This window comes from Candoia aspera, chromosome 6, assembly GCF_035149785.1.
Source record: "Candoia aspera isolate rCanAsp1 chromosome 6, rCanAsp1.hap2, whole genome shotgun sequence".
NCBI lineage: Eukaryota > Metazoa > Chordata > Lepidosauria > Squamata > Boidae > Candoia > Candoia aspera.
In genome coordinates, this window is record NC_086158.1 from 716230 (window position 1) to 738087 (window position 21858).

General features: G+C 54.3%; 2 protein-coding genes across 2 annotated transcripts in view; both read left to right on the forward strand.

The window, feature by feature from the left end:
• Window positions 1–19741, forward strand: part of LOC134499797 (probable cation-transporting ATPase 13A5) — a 31814-nt gene extending 12073 nt beyond the window's left edge. The window contains exons 14-30 of the mRNA XM_063306641.1: window positions 277–424; window positions 3242–3328; window positions 8009–8165; window positions 9413–9530; window positions 9905–10029; window positions 10955–11121; window positions 12425–12544; window positions 12718–12797; window positions 13452–13494; window positions 14864–14973; window positions 15193–15289; window positions 15966–16038; window positions 16993–17167; window positions 17387–17571; window positions 18158–18246; window positions 18393–18473; window positions 19343–19741. Coding sequence (XP_063162711.1) covers window positions 277–424; window positions 3242–3328; window positions 8009–8165; window positions 9413–9530; window positions 9905–10029; window positions 10955–11121; window positions 12425–12544; window positions 12718–12797; window positions 13452–13494; window positions 14864–14973; window positions 15193–15289; window positions 15966–16038; window positions 16993–17167; window positions 17387–17571; window positions 18158–18246; window positions 18393–18473; window positions 19343–19741 — 2254 coding nt within the window. The remainder of the gene's footprint in view (window positions 1–276; window positions 425–3241; window positions 3329–8008; window positions 8166–9412; window positions 9531–9904; window positions 10030–10954; window positions 11122–12424; window positions 12545–12717; window positions 12798–13451; window positions 13495–14863; window positions 14974–15192; window positions 15290–15965; window positions 16039–16992; window positions 17168–17386; window positions 17572–18157; window positions 18247–18392; window positions 18474–19342) is intronic.
• Window positions 1–21858, forward strand: part of LOC134499535 (probable cation-transporting ATPase 13A4) — a 180240-nt gene that overhangs the window by 75128 nt on the left and 83254 nt on the right. The gene's annotated exons all lie outside the window — the stretch shown is intronic.

Here is a 21858-nt window from a genome sequence, read left to right on the forward strand (position 1 = left end):
CCCCTGGGGTGGGAATGACATGGACCAGAGTCTTGCAACTCCTAAGTGGCCCCTGGCTGCTGTGCCCTTGGCTGACCTGCCCTGGAGGCACCGGCACTCTTCTGCCCAGGGAATGCTGGCATTCAGGCCCAAGGATGGCTGAAGGAGGAGTGAGCCACCCAGAGGCTTCCTGCCACCACGCAGGCAGCACTTCTGCCCAGGGAGCCAGCTGGGAAACGGTTCCTCCTTCTGTCCTGCACACAAGGGAGCGCACCTTAATCCCCATCTCCGCCTCAGCTTCCAGAGTGTGCACAGCTTCTCAGGGCCCCCTTTGCCCTGGGGGCCGTTATGCAGAGCCATGGCAACTTGCCATTCCCTGTTGCTGCTGGATGGGAAGATCCAGGGAGATCCGCTGGACCTGAAGATGTTTGAGGGCACAAACTGGGTGAGCCTAATTCCATTCTGGCTGCTTCTGCCTTCCTGAAGTTTTCCAGCTCTTGCGGGGGAATTGCTGGGAAGGGGAAGAAAAGGTCTTCCTTCTTCTTGGGGCTGCAGTGAGCACTTCCAGCTACATTCCTGCCAGAGTCACTCCTTGCCATGTTTCTGGCTGGCACAGAGGGGTTAGCAAGACAGATAGTCTGCCCCTTTAGCAGCCACCCCACATTGCATGCTGAGTTCTGGGCTCCCTGTACAGGCATCAGGAAAGGGCGAGTTCCAGGAAGGGAAGACCATAAATCTTCAGGAATCTGCAGAAGGTTTCCTGGCTGGGCAAATCCCTGTAGGGCACTGTCTGACCCATCAGCTGTTAAGTGATGCCCAAGGGTAGGTGCTGCAGTTCAGCTAGGCCTCTGATGATGGGGAGGTGAGGCCTTACAGCTCCAGCTCTCCGTCTCGCTCTGGAAAAGGGGAGCTGGGGAGACCAGCCACCCACCCTGGGCTCTGTGCAGATGCCCTCCTTAACGGACACCAAGAAAATAGTTTCAGAGCATAAACACGCTTACTCTAGCAGGTGCAGGGGATGTGATAGAGAAGGAATGGGTGGCTGTCAGGATGGCAAAGCCCTTGGTAGTGGTGACTGAGGGGTTCTCAGCCATGGCTTTCTGTTTTTGTAAACTCTCCTAGGTCTTCTGTGAACTACAGTGGTTCTGCCAGTCCCACTTTCTGCCTTGCTTCAGGAAGCTCTTCAGTCTAAACCAGTGTTTCTCATCCGTGGCAACTTGAAGATGAGTGGACTTCAACTCCCAGAATTCCCAAGCCAGCTATGCAAGATTGAGAAACAGTGGTCTAAACTGAGTTTGAAATGCAACAGGGATTGCTCTGGGTTGTTTTAATGATTTCCAGATACATCTGACATCAGGGACAGGTGGAGGTTTCAGTCCATGCGCTTGCGATTGGCATGTGGCTGGCACAGTAGACTCACTGCCTGCCATAGTCATGTGACCAAGGCTTAAGAAAATGGTGACCTGCCAAATTCAACAAAGACGACCTTGAAAACTGGGGAGAGAGTTTCCACTGTAGGACTGATTTCATGTGCTCGGCCCCTCCCCGTTACTAAGTGTCTGAGCAAAATGTGCCCTTGGTTTAACTCCAGGATGTGATTTTTCTGTTTGCTTGTAATGTTGGTTCAGTCTCCTTTCTAGGACTAGAAGGATCAGGTGTTTAATTCCGTCTTGCTTAAATGCAATGCCTTTTCCGCTTGCATTACCAAGCTAAGTAACATGCACACCCTAGGATTATGGGCGTAGACTGTCACGGGGCTCCGGAGATGGAGATCATAGCCTGGGGGGGGGGCTGAAGTCTCTGGGTGAAATTTGTGGGTTGGGTGAGGAAAGGGGCTTGGGTGGGGCAGGAGGACCATTCGGAGGACACGGAGGGGGAAAATCAGCTGCAAGAAAGAGGCAGGCCTGGGAGAGGACGGTAGATCTCAGAGCTTCCCAAAACAGCCAGGAGGGGAGAGAGGAAAACTGAGGAAGAAACTGTCTTAGGGGCCCAAAGGAGAGCCTGGCTTAAAAGGAGGGGAAGTTGCCTGCGAAGGGAGGATTTCTGGCTGCTCCACTTGTGGGAAAAGTCCCTCACTGAATAAAGTTGACAAAGTCTTGAGAAGCAGCAAAAAGGTTTTATTAACGTTCTTGCAAGGACGGGTGCCCGGCCAAAATAGGCACACCCCTTCACACAAAGCATGCGGTTTTATTCCCTACCCCCCACCCCCACCCCCACCCCCACCCCCGCTGTTAGAAGCCCTCCTCCTGTTCCCCATTGGATAGGTACTGAGGAGTTAACAGCCTATCCGAAACGCCTAAAATACTGTAGGAAGTCCCGCCTCTGTTTATATCTCCCATTCCCCACTTTTTACCTCTCCCAGTCCCTTATTTACTTCTTTCCTTATAAGGCAGCTAGCCCCCTTGGAGCAAGTAGGTCAGGGTCGTGTCTGATCACAAGTTCACTAGAACTGGTTTTGAGCATATTTTCAGCATTGGTTAGGCAGTTTATTTCCTTTACACCTGCTAATATGGAGACACAGTCTCCTGTTCCCCTAACCACATATCCCACATCCTCAATATACCAACAAGCAAGCCTAGTTTTGCGATTCACTAGAAAGCAAGCTTCATTTGGCAATTTTCTGAAAAAGCAAGTTCTTTTCTATTGTAGAAACAACTATTGCAAAAACAACATTGTTATCCCCTTTTCTCACACTCTCAAGGTCTCAGATGGGACTTTTGGTCCTCCCAAACCTGGCAGGGGTTGATCCTGAGCCTGGCCTCACCCTGTTGTTTCCTGGGGTAGGGTGCTTGACCAGTGTGACTGATTGGGCATTGGCCTGTTTCAGCATAAATACAGCAACTGACAGGACAGGTAGTCCTTTTTAGACTTGGCCTCCACTCATTCAGAAGACGGTACAGCAAGACCTGAAACAAGCAACTGGGGGCCGTGATGGAGCGTATAAAACCATGCACAGCCTGGAGAAGCATGGCTGGCTCTGGAATTCTGGGAGTTGAAGTCCACACGTCTTCAAGTTGCCAAGGCTGAGAAATACTGCTCCAGTCTTTCACTGGTGCATAACCAAAGTGACCACTGCTAACCCGTAAGCCCACAGGCCGAAGTACCTTCTTAGTCCTAAACCCACAAAACCGGACTCTTTCTGACAGCAAAACCAGGTTTTCAGTATGCTGAATATTGTGCTTCTCATTCACGTCACGTGCACGTACACACCTGTAGGCTCTAGAATGCCTTCTAATATTTCTGATTATTTTTCCCATACCAGGAAATGGAAGACCACCAACCGGAAAACAGCAGAACCAGCCTACCCGAATTGTGCATCATTGTGAAACCAGGCCCTGCCGCTTCCCCGGTAAGCAGATTCTCCGGCCCTGCTTTTTCCCTGGGGTGGTGCAGGAAACGAAAATGAGTTGTGGAGAATCAGGATGGGAGTTCTCTGTCCATGAAGGCTGGGAAAAATCTAAGATCACAACAAATGGGTTTGCATCTGGAGCTTATTTTCTCACAGATGCAAGCAGGTAAGGAGAAAGCAGATGGAGGTCTGAGTATTTGTACCATTACGGTATTATCATTTAATCCCTTTGTTTATTTATTTAAGCCACCAGTCAGAAGCACCTCTCAGCATTGACTTGCAGAACTGCCAGCTTGCTGGTGGGCAACCAGCAGGGTCTCAGATGCTGTTCTTGCGGGGGGGGTGTGTGCCGGGGCAGTCTCCTTTCAAGTAATCTAGATTTAAAGCTTTATAGCTTTAAAACTTCAGCAAAGGATCGTTACCTTGTCGTGGTGCTGGAGCTTGAGCACCTCAATGACGCCATGAGCTAAACCGTGAAGGGCCACCCAAGACAGGAAGGTTGTGACAGAGAGCTCAGACTAAATGCGATCCCTGGGGAAGGTAATGGCAACCCACCCCAGTATTCTTGCCCTGAAAACTAAATGGATCAGTACAACCAGAGATACGTTGGTATACCATCGGAAGATGAGACCCCCAGGTCGGAAGATGGTCAAAATGCTACTGGGGAGGAACAGAGGATGAGCTCAACTAGCCCCAGACGTGATGACGCAGCTAGCTCAAAGCCGAAAGGACGGCTAGCGGCCGACGGTGCTGGTGGTGAACGGCGAATCCGATGTTCTAAGGATCGACACACCATTGGAACCTGGAATGTAAGATCTATGAGCCAGGGCGAATTGGATGTGGTTCTTGGTGAGATGTCAAGGTTAAAGATGGAGATTTTGGGCATCAGTGAACTGAAATGGACTGGAATGGGCCACTTCACATCAAACGACCACCAGATCTACTACTGTGGACAAGAGGACCACAGAAGAAATGGAGTAGCCTTCATAATTAATAGTAAAGTGGCTAAAGCAGTGCTTGGATACAATCCAAAAAACGATAGAATGATCTCAATTCGAATTCAGGGCAAGCCATCTAACATCACAGTGATCCAAATATACGCCCCAACCACAGATGCTGAAGAAGTTGAAGTAGAGCAGTTCTATGAGGATCTGCAGCACCTACTGGACAACACGCCTAAAAGAGATGTTATTTTCATCACAGGAGACTGGAATGCTAAGGTGGGCAGTCAAATGACACCTGGAATTACAGGTAAGCATGGCCTGGGAGAACAAAATGAAGCAGGACATAGGCTGATAGAATTTTGCCAAGACAACTCACTCTGCATAACAAACACTCTCTTCCAACAACCTAAGAGACGGCTTTATACATGGACTTCACCAGATTGACTACATCCTTTGCAGCCAAAGGTGGCGGACATCTATACAGTCGGTAAAAACAAGACCTGGAGCTGACTGTAGTTCAGATCACGAACTTCTTCTTGCACAATTTAGGATCAGACTAAAGAGATTAGGGAAGACCCACAGATCAGCTAGATATGAGCTCACTAATATCCCTAAGGAATAGGCAGTGGAGGTGAAGAATAGATTTAAGGGACTGGACTTAGTAGATAGGGTCCCGGAAGAGCTATGGACAGAAGTTCGCCACATTGTTCAGGAGGCGGCAACAAAATACATCCCAAAGAAAGAGAAAACCAAGAAGGCAAAATGGCTGTCTGCTGAGACACTAGAAGTAGCCCAAGAAAGAAGGAAAGCAAAAGGCAACAGTGATAGGGGGAGATATGCCCAATTAAATGCAAAATTCCAGAGGTTAGCCAGAAGAGATAAGGAATTCTTTTTAAACAAGCAATGCGTGGAAGTGGAAGAAGACAATAGAATAGGAAGGACAAGAGACCTCTTCCAGAAAATTAGAATCATCGGAGGTAAATTTCAGGCCAAAATGGGTATGATCAAAAACAAAGATGGCAAGGACCTAACAGAAGAAGAAGAGATCAAGAAAAGGTGGCAAGAATATACAGAAGACCTGTATAGGAAGGGTAACAATATCGGGGATAGCTTTGACAGTGTGGTCAGTGAGCTAGAGCCAGACATCCTGAAGAGTGAGGTTGAATGGGCCTTAAGAAGCATTGCTAATAACAAGGCAGCAGGAGTCGACGACATCCCAGCTGAACTGTTCAAAATCTTGCAAGATGATGCTGTCAAGGTAATGCATGCTATATGCCAGCAAATTTGGAAAACACAAGAATGGCCATCGGATTGGAAAAAATCAAGTTATATCCCCTTACCAAAAAATGGAAACACTAAAGAATGTTCAAACTATCGAACAGCGGCACTCATTTCACATGCCGGTAAGGTCATGCTCAAGATCCTGCAAGGTAGACTTCAGCAATTCATGGAGCGAGAATTGCCAGATGTACAAGCTGGGTTTAGAAAAGGCAGAGGAACTAGAGACCAAATTGCCAATATCCGCTGGATAATGGAAAAAGCCAGGGAGTTTCAGAAAAACCTCTATTTCTGTTTTATTGACTATTCTAAAGCCTTTGACTGTGTGGACCATCACAAACTGTGGCAAGTTCTTAGTGGTATGGGGATACCAGGTCACCTTGTCTGCCTCCTGAAGAATCTGTATAACGACCAAGTAGCAACAGTAAGAACAGACCACGGAACAACGGACTGGTTTAAGATTGGGAAAGGAGTACGGCAGGGCTGTATACTCTCACCCTACCTATTCAACTTGTATGCAGAACACATCATGCGACATGCTGGGCTTGAGGAATCCAAGGCTGGAGTTAAAATCACTGGAAGAAACGTTAACAATCTCAGATATGCAGATGATACCACTTTGATGGCTGAAAGTGAAGAGGAACTGAGGAGCCTTATGATGAAGGTGAAAGAAGAAGGTGCAAAAGCTGGCTTGCAGCTAAACCTCAAAAAAACCAAGATTATGGCAACCAGCTTGATTGATAACTGGCAAATAGAGGGAGAAAATGTAGAAGCAGTGAAAGACTTTGTATTCCTAGGTGCAAAGATTACTGCAGATGCTGACTGCAGTCAGGAAATCAGAAGACGCTTAATCCTTGGGAGAAGAGCAATGACAAATCTCGATAAAATAGTTAAGAGCAGAGACATCACACTGACAACAAAGGTCCGCATAGTTAAAGCAATGGTGTTCCCCGTAGTAACATATGGCTGCGAGAGCTGGACCATAAGGAAGGCTGAGAGAAGGAAGATCGATGCTTTTGAACTGTGGTGTTGGAGGAAAATTCTGAGAGTGCCCTGGACTGCAAGAAGATCAAACCAGTCCATCCTCCAGGAAATAAAGTCAGACTGCTCACTTGAGGGAACGATATTAAAGGCAAAACTGAAATACTTTGGCCACATAATGAGAAGACAGGACACCCTGGAGAAGGTGCTGATGCTGGGGAGAGTGGAGGGCAGAAGGAAGAGGGGCCGACCAAGGGCAAGGTGGATGGATGATATTCTGGAGGGGACGGACTCGTCCCTGGGGGAGCTGGGGGTGTTGATGACCGACAGGAAGCTCTGGCATGGGCTGGTCCATGAAGTCAAGAAGAGTCGGAAGCGACTAAACGAATAAACAACAACAAAAGCTTTAAAAGCCGGGATAACATTTGGATGGAGTTGGGAAGCATGTGGGCTTATGGCCATTAGCCAGGACGTAGACCTGGTCCTTCCGAGTGAGCAAAGCCCTTCCCATGTACAGGTGAAACTTCTCCCTCGTCAGATCTCCCAGCCCACAACAGTTCCATCTTCTCTAGAACAAAGATCCACCTTGTAGGCCCTCGTCCTCATGCCCGTGTTGCCTCTGAGCACCAGTTCATGAGTTCCAGACCCGCCTTCTGAATGTTGGGTGGGGGAGAGCAGACCAGCAACCTACTGGTGACCGCAGCCCAGACTTTCAAGGGGTGGACACGAACAAAGCTACCTACAGTCCAAAGACTCAAGTCCCTCTGAGCCACTTTCTGAAACCACTGGTGTCACTGTAGCACCAGGCTCTCCAACCGAACCGAGCCAGGCTCTGCTGGAGGAGACCATCGTTGGTGGCATCAAAATCCCAGAGAGGTCCAAGAGAAATAAGAGGGCTGTATCCTCCTTGGCTATCCCAGGAGGGTCATCCACTAGGATGACCAAGCCTGTTTCTGCCCCCAGATCAGAGTCAAATTTGGATCAGAGTTAATTAAAATCATTATATTCTTCCACGAAGCCCCTACCAGCTGCTGAACTTAGCTCCAGAACCGAAGATCAGATACAGCTTGACCAACTGTGGAAGTCCAGCTTGGTCTTCTTTTCAGGAGAGGCCTAACCATCACACCCGTAAAGGCATCCCTTCCTTGTCTCAAAGAAGCATCTGCTCCTCCTAAAATCCTGCCCTGGCAAACTTATGGGCAGGCTGTGGAAGTTAACCTTCAGCCTGCCCTGATGTCAGCTCTTTGAGGTAGGCCAGACTAGGAAGCCGAAGTTACGAATGCTGATACTACTTCTATTATAAAGTTACAGTAACAGAATCTTGCAGGTCTGAAAGCACCTCCCCGCTTCAAGAGAACGAGGGAGGGTCAAGCCTGAGACACTTTCTCAAATTACGTTTCTTTGGCCTGCCCCTGCCCCCAGTTGCAGCTCTTCTGCCTGTTCCTCAAGGTTCCATCTGCTTCCCTTCCCTCCCCAGGCCCCCGTGGAAGGCATCGTAATCCTGCATCAGTTCCCCTTTTCCTCCTCCTTGCTGAGAATGTCCGTCATCACGCAAGAACTTGGGAAGAGCGGGTACGAGCTCTACCTGAAGGGAGCGCCAGAGACGGTGGCCAGCTTTTGTGAAGGACTTACTGGTGAGGGTCAAAGAACCAAAACCCCCGGTCAGAGAGGAATCCTGCCTCCTCGTTCAGCTCCACACTTGATGGGGAATGCTGGTGTTTCTCTCAGCAGACAGGCTGGGTGCTTAACCTGTTCCGGAATCATCTTAACACCACCGAAGACCATGTTTGTCCGTGGATTTTTTAAGCTGGCCAGGTGGGGTTGCAGCCTTGGGGGAGGTCTGGCACTTCCTCTTCACCCCCAATCCTCCATGCGGCCAGGAGTCTCGACTGACCTCAACAAGGGTGATTGAAGCCCAGCCGGGGACAATCTCTTGACCTCTGCTGACAGGAGATAAGAGCTTCTGCACTAGAGCCTGGGGGTGGGGGTGAAGTCAGGGAGCAGCCAGACAGGAGCCAGGGAATCGGTGGGGGAACCTCTACGGCCAATGTTTGGCTTGTGGGCTAGACCTCGCCCCTTCCTCTTTCATTACTGGGGGGGCATTAATAATCCTATGCCAGCGGAAGTTGTTGCAACAACAACAGAGGCCGTCTTCCCAACGTCCCTCAGCCTTATACAATGGACATGGCGTACAAGTTAATATACTCTCTTCTTCTGGATGCTGTTTTGCGATTCTTTTTCCCAGCTGCCTGGATTAATTGTTTCCTTGTGCAAAAGGGAAAGTGTCTTCACTGGCCTTTCAGGGCAGTTGCATTCCTGAGCTTTCCTGATGCGCAATTAACGTGCGGGGCCCATTCCTCCATTGGTGGCTTTCACATAATGGGTGGCCGTGCCGCACAATGGCTGGTAGAGACCTCCTCTTTCTGGGGTTGCTGTTCTCCAGTTCCAGGAAAGGGGTGGGATGGTGAAGGAGGCAGGAGGATCTGCACTGGGCCGATGGGCCAGAGCAAGAATCCAGGGACAAGGGAGACCTGGGCCTGGGCCTGGACCGGGTCAGGGCCCAGTTTGATGTGAGACCATGAAGATTTGAGAATCCCAGATGGATTTGCTGGAAAACTGGGCACTGATTCTTGCCTGGTTGGTGGGGATGAAGGAAGAGCCAGGAGGCCCAGGGGCAGTTGGCCCAGGGAAGGTCAGAAGAAGGAAGGGCCTGTGGAGGACACGACCCCCCCCAAGCCACGGCCGTGGATTGTCCAGCAGCGCTGCTGCCTCCTGGCTCCTCCCAGTGTTGCACGGAGTTGCACAAAAGCACAGAGGGTGGCGTAACATATCGGGGTGAACACCTTCTCAGCACCGACTGGAGCCATTTCCCCTTCCCCAGTTCCAACCAACTTCCAGGCTGAGCTGAAACACTTCACGGCTCAGGGCTTCCGGGTCATCGGCTTGGCCCACAAGACGCTCGTCCTTCCTGACGGAGTGGCCTTCAGTGACCTGGAAAGGTGAGCCATGCGGAGGGGCAGCTGCAACGTGTAAGATCCAGCTATTCAGCTCACAGACTTCCAAGTTCATCTTCCCCTTTCTCCACATTTTAGCTCTGTCAAAATGCTTGTACTCGAGGCAACCGGAGAGGAAGGGCTGATGGGTGGGGAGATGGAAATATTTGCAAATCTCTCACTCCCAGCACACCATGCACCCAACTGGGCATATCTGGGACACACACACAGACCCCACCCCATTATTTCCCCCTACATTAAAAAGTCCCGGCTCTTGCAACTTTTGGAGCTGAATTTCCTTGCCATACCATCAGAGAGAGGGCTCTAAACCACCGCGTGGAGGACCGCAGGCTCAGCCTCCTCCCTGCCTCTCCTCACAGAGAAGGGGTGGAGTCCGGCCTGGCCTTCCTGGGCCTCCTGGTGATGGAGAACCGCCTGAAGAGGGAGACGACGGCCGTCCTGCAGGAGCTCAGTGGCGCTCGCATCCGGAGTGTGATGGTCACAGGTCTGCTGGGGGGGAGAGCTCTTGGCTCGAGTGCCGGGCCAGTGGCGAGAGTGCTCAGGCAGGGCACAGCAGTTGGGGCCCGCTGGATTGCCCAGGCAGCCCCCCCGCCCTCTCGAACTTGCTCCACTTGCCTTCTAGGGCACCAACGGGTAGAGAAGTCCCTCAACATCTTGTTGTGTTGCAGGTTTCCCAAGAATCTCCCCCACTCCAGGGGCTGCTTTGGTCCAAATGCCCCAGAAGTGCCCGCTAGCCATTTCTTCTGCTCTCCTCAGCCACAGATCCCCCCACCCTGTTTTCTTGCCTCCTTTAACAGCTCCAACTTAGTGGCCTCATTCCAGAAGCACAATTACGCTTTCTAGGCTTGGTTCCTAAAACAGGAAGTGCTGCTCTTGGGATCATGTCACGGCAGCCCTGTGTGGGCCTTTGAGGTTGCTTCAGATTTTCCCAGGTCTCTTCCAATCACTGGCATCCTGGCCCATATTGAGATATTTGGGCTTCCACTGCCCATCTCCTTGTTATTTAGAAAAGACACGGGTGTCATGAGTGAGGATGGCGAGCAGGGGGCTCCCATCCAGGCTGTAAAGCTCATGCGTAGTACTGAGGAATTAGGTGGCCATTCAAAGAGACACAGATCAGGCCCGCCTTAGTCTTTGGGGTTTATATGTCTGGGTTTTCCCACACTTCTTCAGTTTGTTAGGATTCTCTGTTATGTAGCAGTAATAAAACACTAGAGCCCTACTCCTTGTCTCAGCGTGGTTCCTGGCTGTTAGGACAACGGGGCTGTCGCTGCCCAGGGCTTGACGCTGTTCCTCTGGGAGAGAGTGCCTGGCCGATGTGCTGCATGCTGCAGATGTGCTGATGGTGGTGATGAGGACATTTTGGTTGTAAGACTGTTCCCGCTCATCTCAGCCCCCCTCGCCCCCAGGTGACAACCTTCAGACGGCCATCACCGTGGCCAGGAGCTCCGGGATGCTTCCCAGCGCCAGCCAGGTGGTCCTGGTGGATGCCCGTGAGCCCGAGGATTCCAGCCCAGCATCCGTGACTTGGCAGCTGCTGGAGGAGGAGGTGTCCTTAACTCCAGGCAAAGATGAGGTAGGGCAGCGCCCCAGAGGAGAGGTGACCTGGGAAGATGGGCGGGAAGGGCCTGGGGGTGGAAGGGGAGGAGGGTTCTGGCACTAGATGTTGGCCTGAGATGCTTGTGGTCAGAAGAGAGCTAGGCTGGCCCCATTCCTTGTCACCTTCTTAGGAGAAGACCATCTTGGTCCATCTGGACCAAGTTTCTTAGACTCAAACTGAAGATCGCTGGTGTGAGGGAAGCCAGATGTTCCCCTGTCCCTGAAGGAAGTGGCCTGGCCTGGGCTGGAGAAAAGCCCACCCCTGGCAGGTTTTCTTTAATCCCTCAGATGGGGGCTGAGGGGCTGGGGAGCTGAGGCCACGACACGAGGCCAGTGACCACAGCTGGGGTTCGTTTCGTGAATTTGGGCATGTTGGCACAACAGACTAGACCAGGCTCAAATGGGGTTGGGCAGTTCAGTTCAGGGTGATGTGGGAACCCAGGCCTTGTCTTGGTTCTGAGTGAAAACTCCTATCAGATCCTTGCCAAAGGTGAGTTGGGGAGGGGGCGGGGGCCTTGCAGTCCAGCTTTGGCTCCCCTTTCTCTTCACAGTAGGCCATTCTGGTAAGCCATTTGCTTTGGGCATCCCAGGTTATCTGACTATAGGAGTGGGGCTTTGTTAACCCAGGTTGTGGGTTTAGGGTGTTGTGTGAACCCAGCCAGTCAGTAAATGCACAGTGTTGGTTATGTAAGGAAATGGCAGCCCTGCAGCTATTAGGGGCTCCGTTAGAAGAAGATGGAAGTTTAACTCTTCTTCCATGCCTCAGTTCTGAAGATTCTTGCGTGTGGAAATAGGGAATGTGTTACGGTCCTGAGCATCCTTCGTGGGGCTGGGATGGAGATCTTGGAGAACTGCTGAATGTTCTTTCGGTTCTCAAGGGGTGCAGCGATGCCTGTGCATTATGTCCAGTGGGACCTTTCCTGGCACATTAGTTCCCTCTGAACCCACGGCTCGCGTGCCCTTCTAGCCACCCCATTGACTTCCATGCCCCCAGGACCACCCACAGGGCCGTGAGCAGCCCTCCTTCCAGAGGAGGGAGGGAGGGGGAGGGGGGTCTGGCGCTGTGGCAGGTGGGGGGAGAGGAGGATTCAGGCTGCGGTTGGCCAGTCTGAAATGGGATTTCTTTTTTGCGGGGTGGTGGTGGTGGCAGGGTAGAGACAATGTCCCTTTGAGGATCTTTCCCTTGGGATAACTGGCTCACTGTCCAGTGCCTTTTTGCATTTCATTTCCAAGAATCCCCCAGAGGCAGGGGCAGACAGTAATTGAAGCCTAATTTTCAGGCCCCCTATATTACCCTAGAGGACTGCAGCCCAAAAGAGGGGGGCGGCAGCTTCCACTTCGTCTTGAGTGGGGCATCCTATCAGATCCTCAGCAAGTACTTCGGCAGCCTGCTGCCCAAGGTGAGTTGGGAGGGGAGATGCAGAGGGATCCTGACTCCAGAGTCGCCTCCCTTTTCTTTTTGATTTGCCCCCCCACTTCATGGCATTGGGCCCCACCAGCAGGCCCTGCCTTCCTCTGCTCCTGGGCCCCTTTCTGTCCAGGTAGGTGAATCATGGCTTCTTTCTTTCCCCAGGTACTTGTGAACGGAACGGTCTTTGCCCGGATGTCTCCAGCACAGAAGTCAAGCCTTGTGGAAGAATTTCAGAAACTTGAGTGGGTTTCTTCTCACGAACCAAGGAGAAGGGGCAAGGGGCTGAGCTGACGTCCTCCCTCCCTTCCTCGGGGTCCGCTGGAAACTAGACCGGCATGTAATAGGCTGCCCCCCTTGCTGTTCCCGTGGCTTAGCTGGCACTCGTGTTGTGAAGTGCCAACCTCTGCCAGCTCCTGGGGGACTCTGGGTCCTGACTGTCCTCATGGCCTGGAAGGGCTGCTGTGAAACTGCCCTCCACCGAGGTCATCCCTGTCCTCGAGCTCCAAAGCAGCCCCAAGTCACAGCAGATGGGCGGCCGAGGGAGGGAGGGAAGGGGTGGGGGGGTCCCCCATGCTCAGCAGAGAAACCAAGCGCCCTGCCAAGGGTCTTCCATCCTGGCAATGCCAGAAGGCAGAGGTGGTGCTGGAGAAGGAGCAGAGCAGCTGCCCAGCCAGGCCAGGATCTGCGGTAAGCAGGGGCCACCTCTGACCCCAGGACATGCCGCAGCCCCATTTTGAGCTGGGGGAAGCCATGTGAGGAGGACGTGGCAGGAAACCCTCCCCAGAGAGGATCTGCCATGGGTGTCTTTCCATGCCCAGAGGGATTAAATAACCCCCTTCTTCTTCCCGCCTTCCCCTCTTCCCCCCCTTCCCCCTTCCTCCTCCCCTTCCCCCCAGTTACTACGTGGCCATGTGTGGGGATGGAGCCAATGACTGTGGGGTAAGTGGGAACTCCAGAGTCTGGCTGATCTTTTCCTACAGGTTGCCACCCACCCCAGCTGGGTGAATCGGGGCCAAAGTAGCTTTTAAAAACTCTCGCTCTTCCAGAAGGTGGAGAAGGTTAGGAACCATCTCAGTTTCTAAAATTTGGACTGCGGATGCAGGGACCTCTTTTTAGGACCAAGGGATCGGCATTGTGGTTCTTGCTTTGAGCCTTAAAACACAGAAAACCATCCTTGTGATAGCTCAAGCAGAGCTGCATGCTGGGTGTCTTCTACAGTTAGACACCACCCAGGGTTGCTTTGGACTCAGGCAGCACCTAAATCCAATGAAATCAATCAATCAATCAATCAATCAATCAATCAATCAATCAATCAATCGTTCTGCTTGTGGCCACCATAGAACAGGGAGGGCCACTTTGGCTTCTGGATGAAATCCTTTCTGTGTGTTTACATGTTCATACCCTGAGCGGTTCTGGGTTCAGTGGTGGGGAGTCCAAGATCATGTTTCATAAGGACCAGATGGGTTTTGGCGTTCAGTTGACTCCCAGAGTCCTCCATGCAGGGGCTTCTGCCCCAGTCACCTTCTCAGCAGCTCTGCCCTTGCGTCCAAGCCCTCTTTCTGGACAATGTTGTTGACATTATTTATCATGGTTGCTGAGCAATATTGACCCAGGTGTTTATAGCAGCACATTACAGCAGCTTGTGCAGGTGGGAGCAACCGCAGATGGAGGTTACCAGGGCTTAGGGTCAATAGGATGGATGGATTTCATTAGATTTAGGCGCTGCCTGAGTCCAAAGCAACTCTGGGTGCCAGCCTTCCCTTTGGCCAGAGCTAACGAAAAGCATTTGTGTGTAAGGATCTCACGGTTCACCTTCATTTCCACTTCTTGGGTGGAAGAGCGTTGGGCCGGCCTTCCCCCAGCCCCACGCCAAATATTTAAAGAGCTTCTGCATGCTGGCAATCTTTTTCTTTAACACTTCCCTGCCTGGAAAACCAAGCCAGTGTGTGTGCAGCTTCCAGGCTTAACAAAATTAGACCTCTGAAATGGCCCCTGGGGCTGCCCGCTTCTCCTGCTGTTGCAACAGGTACCCCTACTATGAACTTAGAGCTCCTGGCTGCTGACATTTCTCTTGCCTGGCACCACCCAAGGGTGCCACTGGGAGACTCTGCCCAGGAATCCCGAGTTTTGCCCTTCACGAGGCATTTCAATTTTGCACCCCCCCCCAGCATTGCAGCCCCCGCTGGGGTCACCTCCATTTGCAGGGATGTGGCCACAGCTGGAACACCTGGGCTTCCAGGACAGAACACATCTTTTCCATTGACTGTGATGCAGAGACAGCATGAGTGAGAACATTGTTGCTCTCCAGGCCCTGAAAATGGCGCACGCGGGGATCTCCCTTTCTGAGCAGGAGGCCTCAGTGGCTTCCCCCTTCACGTCCCAAATCCCCAACATCGAGTGTGTGCCGGCACTGATAAGGTACGCGGGGCCTCCTGGATGTCTGTTCCTCCCGAGCTAGCTTGCAGACCCAGCTGGCAGACAGGTTTCCCCTGCCTGCCTTCCTGGGTTGGAGCACCTGAGAGGGTGGCTCTCAGGAAATGTGCCTCCCTGTCCCTGGGTGATGCCTGCCTTGGGGGGCTGGGCAGGGGGGTCACTGCATTCCTTTACGAACCTCTCCTCTCCTCTCCCCAATGCCAGGGAGGGCCGGGCCTCTCTGGTGGCCTCCTTTGCGGTGTTTAAATATCTGACCCTTTACGGTATGGTCCAGTTCATCGCTGCCTGCCTGCTCTTCTGGGTACGTAGGGGGCTGCGCGGAGGGACCACCCGCAGGGCCCGTAAGCGGGGTAGCAGCAGCTTCTAGGAGGATGGGAAGCAACTTGGCACAGCTGGGGCATGTTTGCCGGCACAGCCCTTTGGGGTCTGGCAGGTTTTTAAAGTGCCCCACATTTGCCCAAGCTGCAAATATCCAGCATTGTGGGATGGATGCTGTGCCCCGAGAAGCTTGGAAGGCCGAAAAAGGATCTATTTCCAGAGGAATCTTGGTGGGCCGTCCGTGTCCATGCCGGCCTCGTTGCCTTCCGTGACCCTCCTTCTCCAGCTACCCTGGACAATAAGCCAGGGAGCAGAAAGGGGCAGCAGTGGCAGAGGAAAATGTTGCCCAAGCCCTGGGAACCACCTGCCTTGGCATTGCTGCAGCAGAGGAGGCAAAAAGCACAGTCCCAGTTTTGGCTTGATCGCCTGAGGGTCGGGGCGGAGGCAGGCTTGGCTTTCGAACCACCACACAGGCCATCCTGGGCTGGAGGGTTATGGGAGAACAAAGCTCTGGGTGGGTGGGTGGGGTGTACCTGCCCACCCCCGTAGCAATCTTGGGGTCCTTTTGCAAACTCTAGGGCCCCTATGCATATCCCTGTGAGCAAAATGTTAATCTGAGTGTGGCCATAAAACCCTTGGAATTAACACTTTCCTTTTAGCAATTACAGATTTTGGGGAATTACCAGTACCTGATCCAAGATGTCTGCATCACCCTTGTGGTTTGCCTGACAAGTAAGCAGCTCCGCTCTTGCCCGTTTTGCCCCAGGCCACCAATGGCCACCCCTGGGCATGTTCACGCTGGCTGCGGGTTGGTGAGGTGCCTCCCAAGACATTGGCAAGGCAGGAGCGCAGGAAGGGCCGCTCTGTACAGCAGTGCTCCTTCGCAGGACATGTTTAAAACTGGTTCCTGTTTTCTGGGTTCCCACAGTACGATCATTGTGGGAGATGGAATTCAGCGCCAGCCCTTATGCTCCTGGGAGTAACAGATGCTGAGGGAATTCTGAGTAACTGAGTGGCTGGACATCCCATTAAGAAAACCCAATAAAAGTGCCTAACGTAACTGTTTGGGACACAGAATAGATCACCGAATGCTGAAACGAGCCTCCTTCCATCTAAGCCACATCTTGGCGAGAGGTGGAAGAAGAGCCCTTTTCATCTCTTCAGCACAGAGGCTCTTTAACAACAATCAAACCAGGGATCCCCCTCTTCCCTCATCTCTAGTAATCAAAAGGCCCCAGGGTGCCAGGAGATTCCCCAGGAATCTTAAGCTGAACAAACTGACCGGGTTGGCACAAAATTCCTAACCAAGGTGAATCCTAATCATGGTGAGCACCTGGTCTGAAACCACCTGCCAGTCTATCCCTGCGGGATTAAGGGTGTTGTGCCAATCCAGCCAGCTGGCTTCAGGTTGGCTCCCTCTTGGCCTGGCCTCAGCCACAAGGGGCCCGTCTGGACAGGCAGTGCCGGGGTACGGATGCTGGCATCTGTCTTGGGCACGGGCACCACTAGGAGTGGCTCTGCTCAGGCATCAAGCAGGCAGTTGCCTGGCACTCTGCTTCTCGCTCCCCCTTGCCTGAAGCAATGTTGGTCAGGAGGGGGCCCTGATGGCTGGTGGGGTGGAAAAGGGCTTGCCTTTCCTCGGGGCACCTGGAGATCCTCTGGAACGCTCCCCCTCTGTCCTCCCAGTGAGCCTGACCCACGCCTACCCCAAACTGGCCCCCTACCGGCCCCCCGGGAGGCTCCTCTCCCCACCGCTGCTGCTGTCCATCCTCTTCAATGTGGGCCTGACCATCCTTGTCCTGGCCTTTGGCTTCTTCTACGTGAAACAGCAGGCTTGGTACTCGCGGCTGCGTGGCCACTGGTGAGCACACACACTGCCCCCTCCTGTGCCTGGGAGGCCTTCCAGTGGGGAGGGCCCTGGGGCTGCTGCCTCCCCAGGCCTTGGCACAGGCAGTCCTTCTCTTCCCTTTGGCGCCATTAGGATGCTCCCAGGGTGGGGCAGGGGGCCCAGGAAAGCCCAGGTGCTGCACGGGGCAAGCGCAGGGAGGGCTGACGGTTGGGGACCCTCCCTCCCTCCCAGTGGGTGCCCTTCGGGAAACCAGCCTGCCTGCCCAGGCAACGGGACGGCCAATGCCACAGCACAGGAGCACGGCGTTTTGAGCTACGAGACCACCACCCTTTGGCCCCTCGTGACCGTTGGCTCCATCATCATGGCCTTTGTCTTCTCCAAGGGGAAGCCATTCAGGAAGCCCATCTACACCAACTGTAAGTGGGGTGCCCCACTGCCCTGGCCCTTCTCCCCACTCCTTGCTTGGGGGGTTGGGCACCAAAGGCGGCTTTGCCATATCATGATTGCTACTGTCATTATATTACATTTAGAGGCCACCTGACCCTATTACACTAGATAGGTTACCTTTAAAAATGAAGGAAAAAAAGAACACAAACAGGAGCGAAGAAGAACCATGCACACTATAATAAAAGCAGCAGGTGGGGCCCAAGTCCCACCCAGCCTCTGGCCTGGGAGAACAGCCAGGTGTCAAAGGCCTTGGGAATGGCATCAAGGTGGGAGCCGCACGGCTTTCTGCTTTCAACAAGAAAGCGTTGCAGGGCTGTGGTTTTGCGCACTGACTTGGGGACACTAAAATGCCCCCAGTGGCATTGGTCCTCCTACCCTGTAGCTGCTGCAGAGGGCACTGGGCTTCAGAGACCACCTTTCTTCCTTGTCCTCAGCCCAGGGGCCCCTCGCACATCTACTGCCTCATGTAACTGCCTATCCCTCTGTTGGGTGCAAGAGCCCCCCATTCATTCCCCAGGACTGGCAAGGTCTCCCCGCCTCCTTTTCAATCCTCAGATATCTTTTCTGGCATGCTGTGCCTCCAACTGGCGGTCTCCCTTTTCCTCTTCTTTGCTGACCTTGAAGTCATCTACAAGAAGATGGAGGTGAGCGGGCAAGACGCCTACCAGTTTACCCCGATGCGGGTAGATTAACTTCAACAGGGCAGAACTGGCTCTTTTGAGGGAGGGGCGGGCCTGCAAGTTCAGCCCAGTCAGGTCAACTGATGGGAAGCCTCTCTCCTGCCTCGTAGCTTCTCTGCACCCCCACCATCTGGAGGGCCTATGTTCTGCTTATGCTGCTGGTCACCTTCCTGGTCTCATTCCTGGTGGAGGTAAGCAACGGGGCTCTTCCCCAGGAAAGGATCCATGGCGCCTGGGCAGATGCAGGTTGCCCTGGGAAGCAAAGGTCTCCTGTGGCTCAGTGTCCAGCACCAGAAGCCCCCCAGAGGTTTCAGGCAGGGAGGAGCCAGGGGGCCGCAGGGAGAGCTGGCTCCAGGACCTCTCAGAACGGGACTTGGGGCGGACTCTGCGGCCTTCTACTGATCCCAAGCACTCTTTTCCCCCCTTGAGTCCGGCTGCCTGTCCTGATGGCTGGTCCCTTGGGCCTCTGTTGCAGTCCTTCTGGGCAGGGCATTGGTTTGCTCCCCTTCCCCTTCAGCGGGAGCCCCAGAGATCAGGAGGGTAGGGGAATGGGGCGAGGGTCTGCCTTTGGGCTTGGCCCGGGCTGGTTGGGTTTGCCTGTCCTGCCAAACCCCACCAGGGCCTCCCCCAAGTGAAAGCAGTGTGACACACCAGGGAGACACCAGGACAGAAGCAGCCCCCTCCCCTGGGGAGGGAGGGAGGCAGGCAGCCTTATTCATTTTCTCCTTCCTTCCTTCCTTCCTTCCTTCCTTCCTTCCTTCCTTCCTTCCTTCCTTCCGTCTATCATCATCTATCCATCTATCATCTCTGTTTATCTATCTTATCTATCTATCAATCAAATTTGTTCCTGCCCATCTCCCGCCGGAGGGACTGCGCAGCAAGGGGTCGTTTTGAGTGGGGGAAGTGGAACAGAGTAGCTGCTGGCACCCAGTTCCCTGAAAGCTTTCTACCGGGGGGGGGGGCAGTGATTGAGGCTCAGAGACCCATTTCTTCTCGCCTTCAGGAGCAAGGAGCGACCAGAAAACCACCTCTGTCCTTCCTTCCTTCCTCCCCCCTCCAGGATGGCATCCTGCAGAACCGGCGGCTCTGGCTGCTGATCAAGGCGCTCTTCCGATTCCGCTCTTCCAGCCGCTACCGCGTGCTGCAGCGGCAGCTGGAAGGGGATGCAATGTGGCCCCCCCTAAACGGGCGAGACTTGGCCGAAGACGGAAGCAGCCAGGCCTACTGCAACCCCGCCTACGAGCCGGAGGAGGCCCCCGGCTACCTGGGAAGCTGCGCCGGGAGAGCCAGCGGCGGCCGCGTGCAGCCAGAGGGGAGCAGCCCCGCGGGCGGCGCCCCCGAGGATCAGCAAACGCCGGAGCCCCCTGGTTGGCACCCAGCCCGCTCGGAAGGGACGTCCCCCGGTCGCTTGTGCCCTCGTCAAGGAGGAGACTGGTCCGAGGTCTCCGTTCGTCTCTAAGGAGAACTACTGGGAGCGCGAGGCCGCTTCGGGTTTTCTAAACAGGCTGCCAAGGGCCCCTGGCGCAAAATAAAGTTGATTCTTTTTTCCCCTGGGGAAATGTCACACGGTTTGCTTGCATCCACGCTCTTTGTAGGCAATAGAAATGGCGGCGGGGCAAGGGGTGCTTTTGCCAGACCGAGGAAGAAGAAGGGCGCAGAGGCCTAGGGGGCGTCTCCGGGGGGGCGTCTCGCCCACTTGGCCTCAGCCTGAACCAAAGATCTCAGGGAACATTCACAAGCTGCAACCGCAACACTTTGACCAAACCAATTTGGTTTATTCCGGGGGGAGGAGGAGGCGGGCTCCGGGGCCGGGGAGGCTCGGCTTCTAGTCCTGCTGGAAGGCCGGGTTGCTGAGGTAGCCAAGCCTGGCGGGGGCGGGTGGGTCCCGGGTCTGGGGGCGCCGGGCGCGTTTCCTGCCAAGACAAGGCGGCGGCGTTAGAGCAGAAAAGGACGCGGGACCTGGAGAAGCAGGACCGTCCCAGTGGGGGGGGCTCGCTTGGTGACGTTTTAAAGTTTCCAGCCCTGAGGATCCGAAGGGTTGGGGGGGCTCTTCTTCTTTGCTGGGTGGGGGGCTCTGTGGGGACGTGGGGTACCAAACGAAAGATGCTGCTAGCATTTTGGTGACGCGTTCTGGGGGGGCTCAGGGGTAGGGGCAGCAAATGAGAGCAGTAAACAGCCAACGCACTAGCAGCCCCCCCCCGCCCCCCCGCAGAAGTTGGCCTTGGTGGCTTTCGCCTGGTTGTCTCCCCAGGTTGCCCGCGGGGAAGGTCTCCCTACGCTTTGAGGAGGCTCCCCGCTCTTTTCCCCTGCACCCCGGATCCCCCCCCCCGGCTGCCCTTCCTCTTCTTTTTAACCACCAGACGCTGCTCCCACGGCGAAGTGCCCCGCCCCCCCGAAGCCCAGCAGCTGCTGCGGGCAGAGCTCCCTGGAAAAGACCCCCGCTCCGCCCGGCCCCCGGCAGAGCGGTTCCTGCTCCCCCGCCCCGGGAAACGCCCCTCGCTCGCGCCGGCCGGGGCGGCTCACCTGCGCGCGCACAAGCAGGTGGCGGCGGAGACGAGCAGGGCCAGCAGCACGGCGCCGGCCGCCACGGCCACCGCGATGTAGACGGCGGTCGGAGGGTCTTCTGGCCCCGGCTGCAGCTGGTCCTCTGGGGGAGAAAGGGGGACAAGAGGGGCGGTCGGCAGAGCCCGGGCAACGTCCGCGGCTTCCCCGGGGCTGCGTTCACACGGCACGCGAAACTTGGCTCGGGGCCGAGTACGTTGGCGTGGCAAACCCTTGATTATTTTGGGGTGGGGGTAACGCACCAGCCGTACCAGCCCAGGTATTGAATTAATTTGGTCACCAAGACCTGCTTACCGGCATAGGGCGCACAAGGCTGCCTTGCCCCCCTTGCTAAAGGCCGGGGGAGGTGGGGTGTTAAGCCACTCAGCTGATCTTGGAAAAGGGCTCCCTGCCTCCTGGGTGGGAGACCACCAGGGACGCCGAGGGCTGGCCTGGAGGCCAGGCTGGGAAGTTGGAAAAAACGGTCTCCAAAAGAACCCTTTTCTGAATGAAGCCAGGGCCTCTCAAGGAGGGAGTCCTTTCTTTTCCTGCAGGCGCGCCTAGGAAACTCCTTGTTCTGTTGTCACCACAGGCTTAACCTGGCTAGTCAAAGAGCAGTGGGAGCCTTTGTACAAAATGCTAAAGTTGGCTGGAGTTATGCTTGGGATGGGTGGTTGCAGGGGACAGCTCTGTCCATTATGTGAACTTGGCCTGTTCGGCTTGATGCAACGCGCCATGTGAATCCTGGAGGTGGGTCAATTCAGTATGTTGCCTGAATACAGCCTTCGTGCATTAGGAGGAACACTGGACTACCTCCCGCCAGGCAGAAAATGTTACGGTACTCAGCTGGGGCCCTTGCAGGGCAGCCACACTGGCCAGAGATGTCAGAAAGGAGAGTGGCCAGTTGCTGTGGGTGGGAACCCCAGAGCTGCAGCTGGTCACTCCCAGCCCCACTGATGCTGACCGTCCCTGGGTCCAGACCCAAGGATGGAGGGCCCTTGTGCCTTCCCCAAGACCCTCTGCGCACCAGGAGAG